The 19502-nt window shown below is 44.9% G+C and overlaps 1 protein-coding gene across 1 annotated transcript; it reads left to right on the forward strand.

Moving 5' to 3' along the window:
- Positions 1-809: 809 nt before the first annotated feature.
- Positions 810-19393, forward strand: LOC309703479 (CST complex subunit CTC1-like). The gene is made up of 25 exons (XM_082528336.1): positions 810-1155; positions 5590-5674; positions 6059-6158; positions 6234-6456; positions 7479-7708; positions 7785-7914; positions 7984-8280; positions 8361-8483; positions 8570-8799; positions 8914-9058; positions 9132-9334; positions 9407-9576; positions 9655-9769; positions 9915-10317; positions 10397-10486; positions 10811-10948; positions 11961-12007; positions 12148-12233; positions 12406-12547; positions 16225-16293; positions 16367-16529; positions 16732-16787; positions 16894-17050; positions 18524-18644; positions 18715-19393. The coding sequence occupies exons 1-25, from the start codon at positions 970-972 to the stop codon at positions 18804-18806; spliced, it is 3801 nt and encodes a 1266-aa protein (XP_082384462.1). The 5' UTR covers positions 810-969; the 3' UTR covers positions 18807-19393.
- The last annotated feature ends 109 nt before the right edge of the window (positions 19394-19502 follow it).

The following is a 19502-nucleotide window of genomic DNA, read 5'->3' on the forward strand; positions in this document are numbered from 1 at the left end:
CGATTTTCTGGCTATAAATGATTCAAAATCCTCCTCCGTCCTATTCCTGAACAAGGATGAAAGGTTATGCAAAGTTTTTATATTGAGTCACTTCCTCTGCCTCCTCCAAAAGAATCCTTTCAGAAGTTAAACGATATCTTTAATTGGTTAATTTGGAATAACAAAGGTCCTAGATGAAGACTTGGCTTGTTGTACCTGCCATATGAAAGAGGGGGTTACAATTCTCTGATCTTAAACTGTATCACTGGTCTGCACAGGTGCGCTCAGCCACGCTCTATTTTTCCACTGAGACACCTGCAGCCTGGATAAAAAGTGAACAAAAAACAGTGACAAACCTTCAGTTTGATCTGCATCTATGCTCTGCAAGCTGAATATATATATATATATATATATATATATATATATATATATATATATATATAATTTTTTTTTATTTTAAAGTTTCCACTTGACAGAAATGTGTTTTTGTTGGAGATTCCCGAGGTTCGCACGGTGTCATCCTCCTGAAAAGGAAACACCTTGTGGCGTCAGGTGAGCTGCAAAAGGTGCTGTCAGTCACATGACCCTGAGCCTCAGCAGGAAGTCTGACCCCTTCATAATAAAAGCATGTTCTTCACCTGCACTAATCAGGCTGAGAACACGCTGGGCTGGAGTCACGTGATCGACTTGTAGTTCAAACACAGCTGTTTCCTTTCCTGAGTTCTTATCACATCTCCTAAACACATTTCCTCCACCTCACAACGTTTCTATCAAGGAAAAGTGCTTAGGAAAGGAGGTAGGAGACCACTGAGTGTATGTGAACGTGAAGGGCTTTTATTGTGAAATGCAGGGTAGGGAAAAGTTGTTCCGCACATGCGCGGTAGAGATCCTGCGTGAGCAGAGACTAGTCAGTTTAATAAGTTTGATGATTTGTTTAAAATACAGAACAAAAGTAAACAAAGTAGGACGGTAGGGCATCATGGCGGCTTTATGAACGGTAAGAGGCGGGAACACGGCGGCGACGGTCAGAGGGAGGACATCAACAGGAGGAGGACCGGAAGCTGTTTGAAAGCCGTGAGCGGGAGTTTGTCAGCAGGGGGAGAAACCGGCACCCGGAGCGAAGACATGGACCCCCTGCAGGAGCTCCTGGACCGGGTCAAGCCCAGCACCGAGGCGGTGAGTCCCAGACTGACCCTGTTTGCCCGAACTGAGCGATAAATAACAGTCTACGTACACGCACAGCCCTGCGTACGTAGACTGTCTGCGTCATGACGTAGGCAGAGTTCAGTTCATTTTTATTTCAAACATTTCAAACATGTGGCTTCACAATCATTACAAAATATCATTCCAGTATTTGTTTGAAAAGGAGTAGGCTGAAGTATTTACTTATTTGTCCCTACCCCTTCAAGTTTTACCTCTCATTCATTTAATTTTTTTTTGTCTTAAATTAAACAAACAACATATGAAACATATGAAGTAAAACAAAACATAACATACATAAATCAAAAACAAGAAATTAGCAAGCCCCACCACAGTATAGTTTCTTTCATATGAAAAATACAGAATGTGTATATTTGCAGATACACAAGTTATGGAAAAACAACAAACCAAAAAAAAAAAAAAAAAGAACCACAACACCATTACCAGCAACATTACCGTCCTGGGTTAACCCCGTTTTCTTCATTCTTATACTTATTTAAAATTAGGTTTTTATATTTTACTTTAAACTGTTTTATGTTTTGACTGTCTTTTATTTCTTCTGTTAGACTGTTCCATAATTTAACTCCTGCAATTGACATAGTTCTTAAAGTTGTTCTAGCACTTTGTATTTTTAAATTCCATTTCCCTCTTAAGTTATACCCACCTTCTCTTTCTATGAACAATTTACAGATTTCTTTGGGAAGCAATTTATTTCTGACTTTATACATTATTTGCGCTGTTTTAAGCTTCACCAAGTCTTGGAATTTAATAGCTTGCATTTTGACAAAGAGTGCATTTGTATGGTCCCTGTACCCTACATTATTTATTAATCTAATGGCCCTTTTCTGTATTATAGTTATTGTTTGTGTGTTACTTTTGTATGTGTTTCCCCAGACCTCTACACAGTAGCTCATATATGGCAGTAGTAAAGCACAGTATAAAATGTGCAGTGCTTTCTGATCCAACATATGCTTTGCTTTCCCCAGGACGGCAATGCCCCGTGCCAATTTCCCCCGAACATAAGTAATGTGTGGCTTCCAACAGAGCTTGTAGTCAATGATCACCCCAAGAAATTTTATTTCATTGACTCTTTCTAAATATACATTGTCAACACATATTTCTACTTCGATGTTTTTCTTTTGGTTTCCAAACAACATGAATTTGGTTTTATCTAGATTCAATGATAATTTATTTATATCAAACCACTTCTTTAATATCGTTAATTCCTGTGTGATCATCTCCAAAACCTGTGGCAATTCCCCACCTGAACACAGTATATTTGTGTCATCTGCAAATATTACAAACTTTAAAATCTCCGATACTCTGCAGATATCATTTAAGTACATAATAAACATTTTTGGACCCAGTACTGAACCTTGAGGTACTCCACAAGCTATATCCATCAAATTAGATTTATATTCATTTATTTGTACATATTGTTGCCTATTCCCTACATAGCTTTTTAACCATTCCAAAACCACTCCCCTAAACCCGTACTTTTCCAGTTTTTTTAATAGAATTTCATGATTAACAGTATCAAACGCCTTCTTTAGATCTAAGAAAACTCCGAGCGCACACCTCTTATTATCCATACATTCCGTTATCTTTTCCATTAAATCTATCAGTGCCAAAGCTGTTGATCTGTTGTTTCTGAACCCATACTGACTATCTGTCATTAATTCATATTTTTCCACAAAACTGTCAAATCTTTTTATGAAGAGTTTTTCCAGTATCTTAGAGAACTGGGAGAGTATTGACACTGGTCTATAGTTTGTAAAATGATGTCTTTCACCGGTTTTGTAAATGGGAATAACTTTAGCAACTTTCATTTTTTGTGGAAAAACTCCTTTTTGAAACGACAAGTTGAATATATATTTTAATGGTTTTACGATACCATCAATAACTGTCTTTACCGTTACCATATCAATATCATTCCAGTCTGTACTGGTTTTGTTCTTAAGTCCTCTAACTATGTCATAAATCTCTTTCTCTTCCACTGCTCTTAAAAACATTGAGCTATTATTCCTTTCAATATTTTCACCAGTGTCCCTTTCTATTCCATCAACCTTTATTTCTTCTGCCAGTTTTGGCCCTATGTTTACGAAGAATTCATTAAAGCCATTTACTATCTCCTCCATGTTATTAATACTTCTTGTCCCTTCTATAAAGTACCCAGGGTAATCATTATTCCTTGATTCATTTTTGATTATTCTGTTTAATACATTCCATATATCTCTTGTGTTATCTTTATTGTGTTCTAACCTTTTAATGTAATACTCTCTTTTACAGGATCTCATTATATTAGTTAATTTATTTTTGTAAGTTTTATACTTCATTTCAGTTTCTATTGTTCTCTTTTTTATGAATTCTCGATATAAGGTATTCTTTTTTTTGCTGGCATTTTGTAGTCCTTTTGTCATCCATGGTCTTCCTGCATAGTTGTGTTTCCTATTGATTTCAATTACTGGGCATTTTTTATCAAGTAATGTGTTAAATGTTCTTAAAAATCCTTCGTAAGCTTTATTAACTTCTGTTTGTTCATACACAATATTCCAATCTTGCTTTAAAAGTTCATTTCTAAGACAATTTAAGGTCTTCTCTGTTCTTATTCTTTTGTAAATAATCTTATGTCCATCGTTGTTCACTTTATAATGGCAATTATACGATGCAAAGACTGGTAAATGGTCACTTATATCATTGATTAACAGCCCACTTTTTATCTTTCCTTCTATTATATTTGTAAATATATTATCTAATAGAGTTGCACAATGAGATGTTATTCTGGTCGGTCTTGTTATCAGTGGAAATAAACCGATGCTGTACATGGAATCAATAAATTCTTCTGTACTCTTATTATGATTTGGATTCAATAAGTCAATATTAAGTCCCCACAAATAAACATTCTTTTCTGATTTATATTTGTAAATAAGTCCTCCATATTATCCTTAAATATCTCAATCTTAGATCCTGGTGTTCTATATATACAACTGACAATTAGGTTTTTCCTTTTTTCTATAATTATTTCCACTGATAAACATTCCATCACTCCATCAATAACAGTTGTCATTCTTCCCATTCTTTTGTACTTTAGGTTTTTATCAATGTAAAGTGCCACCCCACCTCCTTTCTTGTTGATCCTGTCTACATGAAGGAATTCATATCCATTTATTTTAAAGTCTTCTTCTTTTCCAGGAGTTATCCAGGTCTCCGATATGGCTATCACATTGAATGGCTGTTCAAACTGTTATGTAGTCTTTGATGGATTGAAAGTTTGCATATAAGCTTCGACTATTAAAGTGAACCATTGTTATACCCTGTTCTACCTTGAATTCCTTTTTAAGTTGCTCATTTGTATAATAATTGCATTCATTTGTCTTATTGTTAAAGAAATTACAATCAGGATCTATGTTGCTGTCATACATCAATGTCTTATTTTCAATATCTATATGAGTTGTTAGTTGAAAATTGTCAGACATCTGCGTTGGTTGAGCACTTGGACGGTCCCATCATATTTAGCACTGCTTTGCATTTATCAGTTATATTTTTCTAGTTCCGTCATCTCTTTGATGACTAGAACCTTAGCCTGCTCTGGTGTTCCATTTAACTTAATGAATATTTTACAGTCTGACGTCCAAGTTGACTGTATTTTCTTCTGTTTTCTTAATATTCTTGCTTGTCTTGCAATGTCTGCATTTTTCTTGATTAGGTGTTCATTTAAATAAACATTTGTACCTTTTAGCTTTCTTCCTTGCTTGAGCAGTTCTTTTTTCTGTTTTCTATTAACAAAATGAATGATAATGGCAGGAAGAGGATGGCATCCCTCAATATTTTTACTGTCCATTTTGATACCTTTGCTTTTAAAGAAGGCCATTACCTGCTCTTCCAAAGAGCGTAGCTCTTGCTCGGGTGGCTCCCCTCTCTCTGATGCTGCTACCCGTGCGTATGTCTGATGCTTGGTTTCCAGTCCTGTCACTATCACATCATTTACTCTTGAATATTGTTCCAGATCTGACACCCGTCCTTCCAGCATAGCAATCTTCTTGTCCTTTTCCTCGCTCTGCCTTCTTAGTTCTTTAATATCATCCATTAAATTGAGTATCAGATTTTGTTGTTTTGAAATTGTTGTTATTTCTTCAGACATAAAGTTTAGGGATTTCTTTATGTCCTCCAGTTCCTCCTCATTAACGTTGCTCCTCTTAGGCGGCATCTTAACGGCGTTAAGGCCCGCTGGTTGCGAAGCACCCTTGAGGGTTGCCGAAACCCGGCCTGTCCTGGCAATTAAGAGCAGCAGCCGATCGCTGTTTCGAGCTAATTCTATAGCAGAAATCCACACAGAAAAGAGAATATAAGGATGTGAGCCTGTTCTACATTTATTATTGTGACCTCCGACCTGCTGCTTTGTTTCTTTAGGAGTCCCTGTGGTTAAAGAACATCTTCACCTCCATCTCTGAACACCTGAGTCCTGTGGTGTGTAGCTCCGCCCCCTCGCAGACAGGTGAGTTCCTGTTTGTTTGAAACAGCTGGCTGATAAATCAGCTGTACTTTAAATCCTTAATGACGATGTCCATGTCTTTTATGAAACCAAATACTATTTAAACCATTATTTAAACAGTGAAAGCAGGGCTCACCTGCCCTCACAGGTGTCATCAGAGCAGTCCAGTGTGTAGATGTGAGTGTGGTTCAAAGGTCAGAGCCATGAAGGTGACCGACTGTCAGTGAGGAACAGGGAGGACTAAGAGTCTGAGGATGAAGAGTAGCTGCTTCCTCAGGTGGTCCCACCTGTTGACACACCAGCTCTGGTGTCCACTTCAGGTGTTCTCAGTGGGCGGGGCTTCAGTTGTTTATGTTTGTGTTTACCCTTTAAACTTTGTTTTCCCAGGTAACCACGGTGACCTCAGCCTCTTCGATCTGAGCATGTGTGCGGTGCAGGCGATCCAGCAGCAGATGTGTGTGGCCCACAGCTTACCTGTCAGCTACAGGTAACGCCCGCTGACATCATCGCTGTCGCAGGTCACGTGACCTGGCCTTACCGCTGTCCTCCCGTCTGTCCGCAGGCTGCTGTCCGTCTCCCAGCTCGTCTCCCAGCAGCACCTGGCCTGCGTCAGCAACCTGTCCTGGAGCACCAATCAGCAGAGAGCCTGGGCCAGGGAGGCGGAGCTCGCCGTGCCGGGTCAGAGGGCGCTGCCGAGGGTCAACCTGCTGCTGATTGGCTGTCTGAGAGAAGGCCCTGACGGAGAGTACAGGCTGACGGACGCCAGCGGCAGTGTCATGTGTGAGGTGAGTCAGAGGGGGAGGAGCCTAACCTTAACCCATGGTCCATCAGCTGGTTAGTTCTCAGGAGCTTCTTCACAGCAGCGTCACTAAACCGGATCTGGTCAGAACTGATGGTAACGAGGTCACAACAAACTGCAGGTGTTCATGTGCAACGTGAATGAAATCGAATTCCTCTTTAATTCAGCTCATTCTCTGTGCAGGGACACAAGTGCTGATAGAGTCTGGTCATCACACGCTTCTCTGCTGATGTTTACATCAGCATGAAACAAGCAAACAAGCTCAACAGCTGACTTTCATTTCTGTAACTCAGAAACATCAGGACTTGTTAAATGTGAGCTGTGTTTATATGGATTCACTTAGCTGATCGATAAGTAAGGATGTAAAGACAGAGTCTGTCAGCAAGTGAGTAACTGTGCTGGCACAGACGTGATGACAGCAGAGCTTTATAAAGATGTGGAGCCTCCTCCTCACATAAAGTATACAGATAGCATCACCTGCAGTAACCTGACAGATTACAGTCAGACAGCTGCAGCAGACTCAGTGTGGTCCTAGCATCACCGCACGGATTAATGACTCACAGTACTTGAAATGTGCAATTCCCTTGTGTTCTTATTGCTATTTCTATTCTATTCTTCCCATTTCTATCCTCTGTATTTGTATATGTGTATATTTCTGCTCACCTTCTGTAACTTCTGTCGGTGCTGGGCTGTTGGAAACCGAATTTCCTGGAGGAACGCAGCCGAGGGATCAATAAAGTTTCATTTAATCAGATCAGATTAGATTAGATCAGATCTAATCTAATCTGATCTAATCTAATCTAATTTAATTTGATCTAATCTGATCCAATCTAATCTGATCTGATCTGATCTAATCTAATCTAATCTGATCTACTGCAGCTATAAAACAAACGGCATCACTGCAGATCAGAGCTGATGAAGCTGTCATCATCAGTACAGGCTTCCAGCATCCACCCAGGACACACTCCGCCTCTCTCTCACCCGCGTCTCTCTCTCTCCCTCATCCAGTGCCTGTCTCTCTCGCCCCTGTGGCTCGATCGTCCTGTTTTCCTCCCTCACTGGAACTACATCCCCCACAATGCATCGGGCCAGGAAGAGGCCGCAGGCTTCTTGGAGCTGATTGGCTCCCCTGTCCTGTTGTGTCCTGGTGCTGAGCAGGGATTGGCTGCTGCTCCTGGAAGGGTGGAGCTAAGCGGAGCGGTGGGAGTCGGAGAGGCCGGCAGGCTGCTGAGGCACAGGTGGGTCACATGACCTCTGAACTGCAGCGGAGTTTCTGAGCAGTGTGTGTGACAGATGTGTGTGTGTGTGCTCCAGGGTCAAAGGTCAGCGGCTGAGCGTGTTCGGAGAGGTGGGCTCAGTCTGCCCTCTGCTGGCCGTGGCAGGAACGACCTTCTTTTGCTTCACGCTGACGGATGAGTCGCGCTCGCTGCCCGTGCTCGTACAGGTACCAGCTCTCTGAGGATGATGATGGTGAGGAGGGACGATGAAGCTCAGTGTGTGTGTGTGTGTGCAGGACAGCAGCCGGCTCAGCTGGATCCAGCGTGTGTGTGTCGGGCAGAGCGTGTGTGTGACAGCTCTACGTGTGTGTGCGCTACGAGGCTGGAGAGGAAACAACATCCTGTGTGTGACGAAGCGCTCCGAGCTGCACGCCGACTACACGCACACACAGGAACACACACAGGAACACACACACTCTGAGTCCCTGCTGTCACAGCCTGCTGAGGACGACTGTGAGGAGGCGGAGCATGAGGAGGTGGAGCTGGACCAATCAGCTGTGAGGATAAAGCAATCCAAAGTCATCAGCTACCAGGTGAGAGTGCTGTGAGCTCTGATTGGCTACCACAGGTTTGTACCTGTGTGCTGATTACTAAGCCTCCTCTGCTGTGATAGGGCACGGTGACTGAGGTTGTGAGTGAGGGGGCGGGGCTCTACGTGCTGGATGGGAAGGTGGGTCTGTGCGTGGCCTATCAGCCGGCGGCGAAGAGGAAGCTGAGGGCGGGAGACAGAGTGGAGGTGAGTCACATGATGTGACATCATCATGCCCGTTTGTGTTCGTGGCAGCCACGACTAATAAAGTTTGATGGTTCCTCCTCCTGCAGTTGCATCACGCCCACTTCCTGTACCGGCCCTGCCCGGACTTCCCTCCCAGCATGCTTTGCACCTGCCTGCGCTCCAGCCTGAGGGTGACGGCCTTCAGCAGGGCGGGAGGCTCGCCACCCGACAACCGCTGCCCGGGAGATGGGGCGTTACCACGGTTACTGCTGCAGAGAAACACAGATGTGTCCGATTACCTGTGGACCTGTCACCTAAGCTCGCAGCTGGTACACAGGTGAGGCTCCACCCACCACCACCTGTCCACAGTCAGAGACAGCAGAGCCTAACCTTTGTCCTCCTGTCCTGCGCTGGCTCTGGCTTGTTTCCTGGTCCTGGTTCTGGTCCTCAGTCTGGTCCAAGGTGTGTGGAGGCAGCAGTGTGTGTGCTTGCTGTCCTGGAGGCTGATGGAGACTCTGAGCAGAGCTGGAGGACGAGGACGCAGAGACATCTACGCTGAGATGCTGGACGAGCCTCACACCTGTCCTGTGACGCAGGTAGGTCCCACTCTCAACTGTCTTCCTTACAGGTGAGTGTGGAGCATGCTCAGTGTGCTCTGTGTCCCTGCAGTACAGCGTGTCCTCGGCGGTCCGGCAGTACCTGGGTGTGTCGGAGCTCCTGGAGTCCCTGCAGACTGGCTGCTGGTCTTCGGCCCCTCTGAGCTCTCTGCTGCCCCCTGATGGCTCCAACCTGACCTCCGCCCAGATCAACGGGTTCCTGTCCTGGTCTTGCAGGACTCTGTCCTCCGAGCCTCGGAGTGGAGACGCTGTCAGGTAAGGTGACAGCAGCTCCCACATGAAGTCGTGTGATTACGTACCAATGGTTTTTGCCGGTTTGTGTGTCAGGCAGCGCCCCCTGCTGCTGGTCGGCGTGCTGGAGCTGCCGTCACAGACGTCTGAGTTCAAACACTCGATGCAGCTCAGAGACGCCGCGGGAGCTGCAGCCTGCGTGCTGACGGAGAGCAGCGAGGAGGAGGAGGGAGCGCAGAGGGCGGTCTTTAACAGCGCCTGGATCGGTACAATGCACGCACACAGACACACACACAGGGACACACAGCTTTATTCTTTAATGTGTGTGTGTGTGTGTGCTGCAGGTTGTCTGGTGGGTGTGGTGCAGTTCACCATGGTGACAGAGAGATTCCTCCAATCAGATTTCCCCTCCTACCAACACCTGGACCAGGACAGGTTCATCACACACAAACACTGCAGGTACACACACACACAACCTGCAGCATGCTGACTGCTCATTGGTCCACTCTCTGTGATGTAGGAGGGCGTCTGATTGGTTCAGGGTGTGAGCTTCCTTCCTGGTTGTAAACATTATGAGTTAAATAAAGCTGGGTTCAATTCACAGGGTTTACCTGCAGTTCTCTCTGGACCACCTGCACATCCTGAGTCCATCTGTTGCCATGGAGACACACCTGAGACACAAGGGGGAGGAGCCAGGAGGGGATGTCACTGCCAGGAAGCAGACAGTAGAAGAAGAAGAAGAGACTGCTGGGAATAAGAGGAGGAGAAGAGAAGAAGAAGCCAAGTCCGGCAACCCCTGGCCCTGTGTCTCCATGGTGATCAGGGTGGAGCAGAAGGAGGGTGTGTCCTGGAGGAATACAGGGGCGGAGGCAGAGGATCAGGAGGCAGGGCTGAGACTGTGCTTCTCAGTGAAAGCTGCTGTGATTGGTCCAGTGGTCAGCTGGAGGCGGGACCCAAAGAATGAGCCAATGACAGAGAAAGAAAGTGAACAAAAGCAGGAGAGAAAGGTGAGAGACGCACCTGTGTGTGTTTACCTGAGCTCACCTGGATACACAGTTACGTGTGTGTGTGTGTGTGTGTGTGCAGGTGGTGCTGGTGTTCTCAGGTGTGTGTACGCGGTGGTTTCCTGTCCTCCAGCCTGGATGTTTCTACAGACTCATCGCGGCTAACACTCAGGTATCAACCCAGCTTTGATGATGTCACTAAGGGGCGTGGCCAGAGGTTGGCCTCATCGGTCTCTGCTCTCTGATATTAGTACACATGAACACGTTTTTCAGCTTTAACTGTAGTTGTTCACACACTGAGGTTAATTATGGAGTTCCACAGGGTTCAGTGCTTGGACCAGTTCTGTTTACATTATACATGCTTCCCTTAGGCAGCATCATCAAAACACAGCTTACATTTTTACTGCTATGCAGATGACTCCCACCATTCCTGTTTGTGGGGAGTTGATCTGACCTGAATCCTTGCAGCTGATTGGCCCATGTGTCTGTCAATCAGGATCCCAGTGTTCTGATTGGCTGTGGAGTTTCTGAGCGCAGTGGGGTGGATCTCCACGCTGAGTCGACCCTACAAGTCAGACGTGGTTGGAGATTCCACACTCTGACACGCCCACTGCTGCTGCCCACCTGCAGACAGGTAACACTCGGTTTGCTCCCCGTCTTCCTCCAGGACCCTTAAACTTTTTTTTTAGAGATTGACAGACCATGTGACTTTCACGCATTGCATTGTGGGTACAAGTGGCAACAAATCAAAACACTGCATTAAGCGCTAGCATTTCCAGCACTTTGGGGTCCTTCGGGACTAAGTAAAGAATACAAATACAGGCCATTTACCGTTTATTTAGCTGTTGTTAAATATTTTATCTCCTGTACAGGCCAACACAATCTGTTTGTTGTTTCAGGTTGTAGTGTTACACAACATTTTCAGATCTAATATAAATAAAATGAGTGTTTCGTAATTCATTCAATTTATTGTCTTTATTTATAACTGGCATCATTGTTTCATTCTATTATAGAATCTTACAAGAAAGAAGCAACATTGTAAAAATCCATCATTATTAGCTGCTTCCTGAAAAACAAATCAACAATGCAAAGAAAAAAAACTTTGCTAACAACAAACTGGAAAACAGTTATTCATCACTTGCTTGCTTCAGTACAACCCTTGGGCACATATATGCGGACGTTTCGTGGCTGTTTCGATCTCGCTCTCTCTCTTAACCAATCAGATCTGGCTGTGGTAGCAGCTTTAAACTTGGTATGACCCAGGCTGATAGAGGGGCCAGTCTGGATCACATTCCTGCATTTTGTTTCTGGTTTTCCTACAAAACACAACAAACATTAGCCCGCAAAGCCACAGTGAACAAAGCAGCATAGCAACGAATTCAATTCAAATCAATATAAGACTTATTTGTAACCTACATCATCAATCATGTTGTGATAAATTACGTAATAACTCCAACAGAAGACTTAATAATACAACACAGTTAATAATACAGCAGCTTCTTGCCATTTTTGTGTTTCTTTTTATTACTGTGTGACTGTTTACGTGTGAAAGCCTGCGTGCGCTAGTACCGCTTGCCACTCGTTCCCACAATCCTTTGCGGTTTTACCCCTGAATGACGTCATATTTTTAATGTCTGTGTTTTCAGGCCGTCCCACCCACAGTCTTGTCCGTCTCAGAGGTCTTAGACTGCAGGTAAACTGCTCGTCCCTCACTGAGTCGCCCCCTGTGGCCATCCGAGGAACTGCAGCTGCAGCCTGCTTTAAACTCTTACTGGTGTGTGTGTGTGTGTGTGTGTGTGTGTGTGTGTGTGTGTGTGTGTGTGTGTGTTTCAGCTCAGAGCTGGTGTGTTTTCAGGGTGTGGTGTCTGAAAGGATCAGTGTGAACAACAGGACCGCCCACTCTGGACACACACACTCAGGTACAAACACACAGGTGGTTTGTGTATCAGGCTTTTTCTGCTGTGAAGTTTTAACATGGGGATCTATGGAGGCGACTCACTGCTGCCTCTGCTGGACACTAGAGGAACTGCAGGCATCAGTGCTTCAGGTCTGAGTCTCAGGTCTGACTGTTAGCTGAATGTGTGTGTGCAGGTGTGCGTCTCACTCTTTGTGACCAAGCTGGGAGGAGTCTGCAGGTGTACCTGGACTTAAGCCACACCCCCTACCCACCTGGCCTGTTGCCAGGTAACACTCTGCTGTTGTCTGGTTTCCAGAGGAGGCTGTCCAGGGCCCTGTTTCAGGAAGCCGGTTTAGTGGAAAAACTGAGTAAGTATACCCTGAGTTAATGAAAACTCTGGGTTTTCGGTTTCACAAAGCGAGTTCAGCTGCAGCCTGAGTGAGTCACTATGACGACACACGCCGTGAAGCTAACCTGCCCCCTAGCAGGTTTACTACAACTAACCCTGACTGTCTCCGCCCCTTTGTCGGAAACCTGACAGTAGGAAGTGTCAGACATGGCGTGTCCCTTCCTTGAAGAGCCGGTAGATATCGAAGCCCAAATTCTCCGCAGAGCTCTCCGCCGGGAGAGAGTGATTCGAGCGCGTCTGGACATTTTATCATTTCCTGATGATTTCCTGTGTGAACGTTACCGTTTTTCAGCACAATCTATAATTTATTTGAATAACATCCTCAGGCCTAATATTGCTCATGTGACACATCGTGGACATTCTCTCAGTTCTGTACATATTATTTGTATTGCACTTCGGTTTTTTGCAAACGGGAGCTTTCTGTATAATATTGGTGATGCTGAGCACGTTTCCAAGGCTACCGTCTGTCGGGCAGTCAGGAATGTTACAGTTGCACTGAAACGTCTCCTGTACTCGTTTGTGGTGTTCCCCGGTCACAGACCCACAAGATTTATCAAAGAGGGATGCCACAAAATTGCAGGTATCAGGATGACCAAAACTTAATGTATGATGTGGTGATACTTGAACTACTACTTAAATTTCACATTTATTTTCAGGGTTCCCAGGCGTGATTGGCTGTACAGATGGCACTCACATTCCAATCATTGCTCCTTCAGTAAATGAAGGAGACTATGTGAACAGGAAGTCTTTCCACAGCATTAATGTACAGGTACATAGTTCCCTGTAGCATGTCAAACTAACAAATTATTTCATTATTGTAATGGATGCTAATTTGTGTTCTCTGCACTGTGAAGATCATATGTGATGCTGCCAACATTATCACAAATGTGGAAGCCAAGTGGCCAGGCTCTGTCCATGACTCACAAATATTCCGTGAATGTACACTGAGCACAAAATTTGGACATGGTGAGTTGAAAATACTTTAAAATATATAAAGACCAATTGCTTCAGGGACATTTGAACTGAAGTGTATCCTTCTGTCTTAGGAGAGTTCACTGGCTACTTGCTTGGTGATAGGGGGTATCCATGTTTACCCTATTTGCTTACCCCTTACCCTGACCCTGAACCGGGCCCACAGCAGCGATATAATCTGGCTAATTGCAGGACAAGAGCCAGAGTTGAAATGACTATCGGAATGCTTAAGGCCCGGTTCCAGTGCCTTCAAAGACTCAGGGTCACCCCAGAAAGGGCATGTGACATTATTGTGGCATGTGTGATTCTTCACAACATTGCCACAATTAGAGGAGAACACTGTCCTTCTGAACCAAACATCAGCAGTGATCCAAACCATGAACATCCTGACCCTCCCACGGACATACAAGATGGAAGAGCAGTCAGAGACACCATATGTCACAATCATTTCTTTTGACCCATCACCTCAACATGTTGAAAGAAGAATAAACAACTGGCTGTTCAACTGGCTTTATTGGTCGCCTGTATTTCCTGTACACAAAGTATTAATAAGTATATTATTATGTTGTTCAAACACTGAAATAATTCATCCATCTCTGACCACTTCACCCACCCTTAACTGATGTTCCAGCAGTAAAATCTCAATCTTGGTCTTTTGGACCTGCTGCTTGAAGTGTTCCAAATCCAAGTCGCATTTATTTATTTTCTTGATCAAATAGGTCTTGTACAGCTGCTTTACAGGGAGCTATTGAAACACAGAAAATAGCATTGACATTCATAGTACATGCCTACTTAGGTTGGTTGTAAATCAGTGCTGAACATCTTACTGAGGAAAGGTTTGTTGGAGAAGTGGCTGGACCCTCTTCCTCTTCATTTCCATCATCACTCTGTTAGAGACATAGAAAGTCCATGGTTTTATTAAAGTACCACATTTTATTCAATTGTTATATTTTCCATTGTAAGATGTAAACCTCATAAAGTGTCTCTGTTGCTTCCTCCTCTGTAACAGCTGTCAATGTTTCTTCATTATTTTCCTGTAGTAAAGAAATTAACAACATTGCTGTTCTACTGTAAACTCATATAATCTGTGGAGTATTACTCACAACTGCATGTTGGTCTGGCTCAACAGGAGGCTGCACCAGATGCAGTACACCACCACCATCAACTGATAGAATATGAGGTTTATACAGGTCACTTATAACTTACAAGGGACCAACTGGCAATTAACAAACATATACCAATCACCTTACACTTCATTGTCATTATGCTCTCAAAGACAACCAAGGCTGAGGGAAGGCAAAATCAGTAGGAAAATAACTTCACTACAAAATAATTCATTATGGTAAAGAGTTTATCAAATGAATGAGTCGCACTGCAAAGGTGACTGTGAAGAAAGGATGTATGCACATCATGTATTATTTTGAAGTTACCCCCTATGTAGGCACTTGTGTCTTGCGGGGTTATTGACTCAGAGGATGTCCCCGCAGAGATGCCTTCGGCCACAGGGCGCCCACTGTTTTGGCTGAGGGCCAACTGCTCAGCCTCTGTGAGTGGTGGTGGTGGAGGACCCCCACCTGTTTTTCGGGCCTCCGCTTTTTTTCTGTTGGCTATAACGGGTCACATTTGAGCATACAGAGTAAGCAAATATGTACTTGTAATGTGCTCAGATAATTTCAATAAGTGCTTACAGAAAGAAAATTAATGTAGCCTCTAACTGCAATTGATTTACATGGGACAAACAGACCAAGCACTATGGCTCATAATACAATTACACCTCACCTGTTTGGACTATATTTTTATATTTCATTTTTACTTGCTGCCAGGAACGTTTGGGGCCTGTTGGGTTGCACCTGCGCTCACATCACATCACAAAATAAAATGTATAAAATAACAAATAAAATAACATATGATAAAATAACGTGTTAAATGGGTGGAAATCCCTCGATCAATGTTTAAATTAACACTCACGCATTGACTCTGTCGGCTATGTTTTGCCATGCATGCTCACTTTCTTTTGCAGCTGTCGCTGTGTTACTTTTTTCCGCGGAATTTGCATGTTATCAGCATATGCTGCCATCAGAATTTCGGCCTCAAGCGCTGTAAAATACATTGACCGCGCCTTCTTTCCCTCCGTCTCCATGGTGACTCGCTTAATCTGTGCTCCGCTTATCAGGGCTTTATGTATCCTCGTCCGCGCGCTTCACTTGGGGTTAAAGCAACTCCGCCTTGATTGAACTAATTGTTATCAGCCTTTCTGGAACGGAATATTCCGAGTTGGACAGTTCGGGGTTACTCAACCGTGAGTGTCGTTTTTCACTCTGGGTTTTCCAAACCGGCTTCCTGAAACAGGGCCCAGGTGAGACACACATAGACAGGCTTATAAAAGTTTGGACTCTTTATTTGGACTCATTTCCAACAATGTCAGCCCCAATAAAGTTATGGATCATCTTGCATCAATAGGCTGCTGGTTTTCTTTACTGGTTTCAGGTGTTACCAGCAAAATAGTTGTTTAATCATCTGGGAATGTACCCAGATTTATTTATTTAGACAGAGATCTTGACCCCCCAATGTTCAATACAAAGTCACGCCCATGGTTACGTACCTGTGCGGTTTACCTGTGTGTGTGTTTCAGGACAGGAAGTGTGTACTGCACGTACTTACCTGTCAGCTCCATAACTGTGGTCTCCCTGGGAGACACCAGGTAAGTTTACAGGTAAAGTCTGGTTCACGTGTTTGTCGTGCTGTTGTTTATTTGTTTGTTTGGTTTCTATCAGCTCGGCCCAGCCTCCTCCTCCTGCTCCCATCATGCACCTGGGTGAGTGGGCTCTGAGCAGCAAGCAGAGGTGCGCTGTGGGACGGGTCAAAGGTCACGTGGTGTGTTTCCTGTTCCTGCAACTGCAGTGGAGCTGCTCGCTGTGTGGCAGCGTGTACACACAGGTACTGCATAAAATACACACAGTGTGTACAGGATGTGTTTAGTGTCAGTTTCTCGGGTGCAGTGAAAGTACTCAGAGTGCTTCATGTGTTGTTAGCGTGTTGGTGGCGTGTTAGTGTTGGTGCAGTAAGTAAAGTGTCGTTTTGGAGGAAACTGCTCACGATTTCAGGTGTGTGTGTTTACCTGTTGCTCTCTCTCTCTCAGGGCTGCAGCAGCTCTCAGTGTCACTCGACCTCGTCAGTGTTTCAGTCCAAAGCAAAGTAAGAGCAGCTTCCTGTTGAGCTCACCTGCTGATACGTGTTAATCACCTGGATAAGTCAGGTGACAGTCACATGATCAAACCATGTGGCTCTGCTCTTCGATCAGGCTGGTGATCGATGACGGGACAGGTGAGGCTCACGTCTGGTTCTCAGCTGCTCTGGTTCCTGCTCTGCTGGGATTGGCTGATGCTCAGTGGGAGGGGCTTCAGAGAGCACTCAGGGTCAGAGGTCACATCAGAGTCTTCCCTCGTGGGCAGAGCCAGGTCAGTAGCACCTGTCAGGTCTATATGTTTACCTGTCACAGGTGAGTCACGTGCTCATCGTCGTCTTTAAACTTTATTTTGTCTTTAAAATTTAAGATGAGGCTTTAACTTTGAAAGGACACATCCTGTTTGCATCCTGGTAACAGCTCCGTCTGCTCACACCTTACTGCTGAACTGGTTTGGGGACGTGGCCACTTCCACCTTTTTTGTTTTTCGCCTGTCCCATTTGGTTCTTTAGCCGTCAGAATTGTTGTCTGAAGACCAACAAGGATACCCAATGGATTTACTTTGCCAAATGGATCATCGTGGCATTGCCGTATTGGTCCATTTGGTCGATCTTTGTTTTTATTATTTATTATATTTTATTTTCAGATGTTACAGATGGGACAGACATGAGTGAGAGATAGGAAAGGGAGAAAGAAAGAGGAAGGAAAGGAAAAACAGAAGGGGAGAGGGACAGTGAGAAAGGGGGGGAGAAAAAAAATAAGAATCTCCTGGATCACCTGTTGAGAGAAGAATAGAAAACAAGCAAAAAAACAAAAAAAAAACAAAGCAACATACTAAACACAACACCATCGCATTAATCTAGCTAAGTGTAAACAGCAGTAAATACTAAATATTCAATGTTGTTGTGCAGTACGCAGGACAGATGTGCTTCGAAGTAGTAGCCAAGAAAGGTGTAATTTAAGTCTACGAGCAGTGAACACCCGTGTGCATACCTGTGTGGATCAGCGTGCTTGTATTCCAAAGGTTTCTCCATGTAACGATCTGCTAGGGAGTGTGGGGGGGCCACAGCCCCGTCCTCCAGGGTATGAAGCAGGTATGGAGGAGATCAAAACTCCAGACATCCAGAGGCCCCCAGAACACAAGAGACCATAGAAGACCAACAGAGGGGCAGCCGCGCCACTGTTCCAGTAAGAGCTGAGGAGAGTCCCAGATGAGGGTTCACTCAGCCACTTTTAAAGGCCACTTCCACCTTTAAAAGTCTGTAGGTGTGACGGACCCACGCTGGGCCCACGTGAACAGGAGGGAGGGGCCTTACAGCCGTGTGTTTCAGCGAGACTCAGGTCGTGCCCCTGACTCCACCCACTCGACCTGATGAAGCAGCAGGTGGTGTAGTTCTGAGGGTAATCAGGGCTGACTGTGAACGCCACACCTCCCACATGGAGGGTGGAGACCACAGGGGAGGGGCAGGACAGCGAGAGGCATTTAGGACTCGGGTCACACCAGGAGAACCCACAGGGCCCCTCCACCCACAGGTGGAGCTGTGTTAAAAGACTGAAACGTCCTGTGGTCAGAGGAGGTGAAACGAGAAGAAGATGCAGCTACAACCCAAAGAACAGCGTCCACACAGTGAAGCACGGTGGGGACGCTGTGGGGGGGCCACCACAGAGAGAAACAGGCGTCCTGCAGGACGTTTCCACAGGGCCGAGCCGTGACTCTGCAGAGACATAACCTCTGTGTCTGTCTCAGGTGTGTGACGGGGACGCTGACGACTTCCTCCTCCACTTCCTGTTGTGTCTGTGCAGCAGTGATGTCATGATTCGGCCGCTCAGCCTCACCTGCAGGAAACACACCAACCAGAGACCAGAAGGTAACCCCACCCTCACACACCACCCTCACCACCCTGACTGCAACCTTCAGAGTGTGTGTGTGTGTTTCAGAGGTGAGGAGGTTCACTCGAGGAGACAGAGAGTTCCTGACCAGACTGGCTCCTCCCCTTCAGCTCACCTGTCTGCACCTCCACCCTGACTGAGCTCCACCTGCTTCGTTCTGACTTCATCTGTTCTACGTGTTCGTACAAATAAAACTTTATAGTTCCTCCTCCTGTCACACGGTATCTCACCTTCACTGACCCTGACGCTGGTGATCAGGGTCAGAGGTCACACGAAGCTCTCTGGGTTTAACAGGTCATGTGACCCTTCTACAGGAAGTGATCCCTGTGAGTGGCGCCCACATCGGAGACGTTCTCAGATGGTGATTCATGAAACCTAATTGGTAAAACTAAACACTGAACGTGTTTCGGTTTGTTTACAGAGGTCAGACGGTGAAAGCTTCAGCCTGACCAGGAAAGAATCAGTCCTCTTTAAATCACACTTACTTTAAATGAATTCCTCCTCACCTTCATGTGTTTTGTATTATTGCATCTTATACTGAAAGAGTTCATCCATCGACACATTTGAATCCTGCAACATTTCACCGTGTCAGTTTGTCATGAATTGGACTATTTTAGGATTTCAGTTCATCTTTCCAATAAAGCTGGCAGCTCTGAAACAGCTGTTCTCTCTGAGGCTGTTTTGCATGTAAATAAAAGTGAAATAATTAAATGTTCTGTGAACAGACCGTCCAGTGGAGCTCCTCAGGGCTCTGTGCTTTCACCACTTTGTTTTCTATGCTAATGAGTGTCAGAGCACGTCAGCATCAGTCCTTCAACATGGTCACAGCCTCTGAT

This window comes from Aulonocara stuartgranti (genome assembly GCF_965226115.1).
Source record: "Aulonocara stuartgranti genome assembly, chromosome: 3".
NCBI classification, from domain to species: Eukaryota; Metazoa; Chordata; class Actinopteri; order Cichliformes; family Cichlidae; genus Aulonocara; species Aulonocara stuartgranti.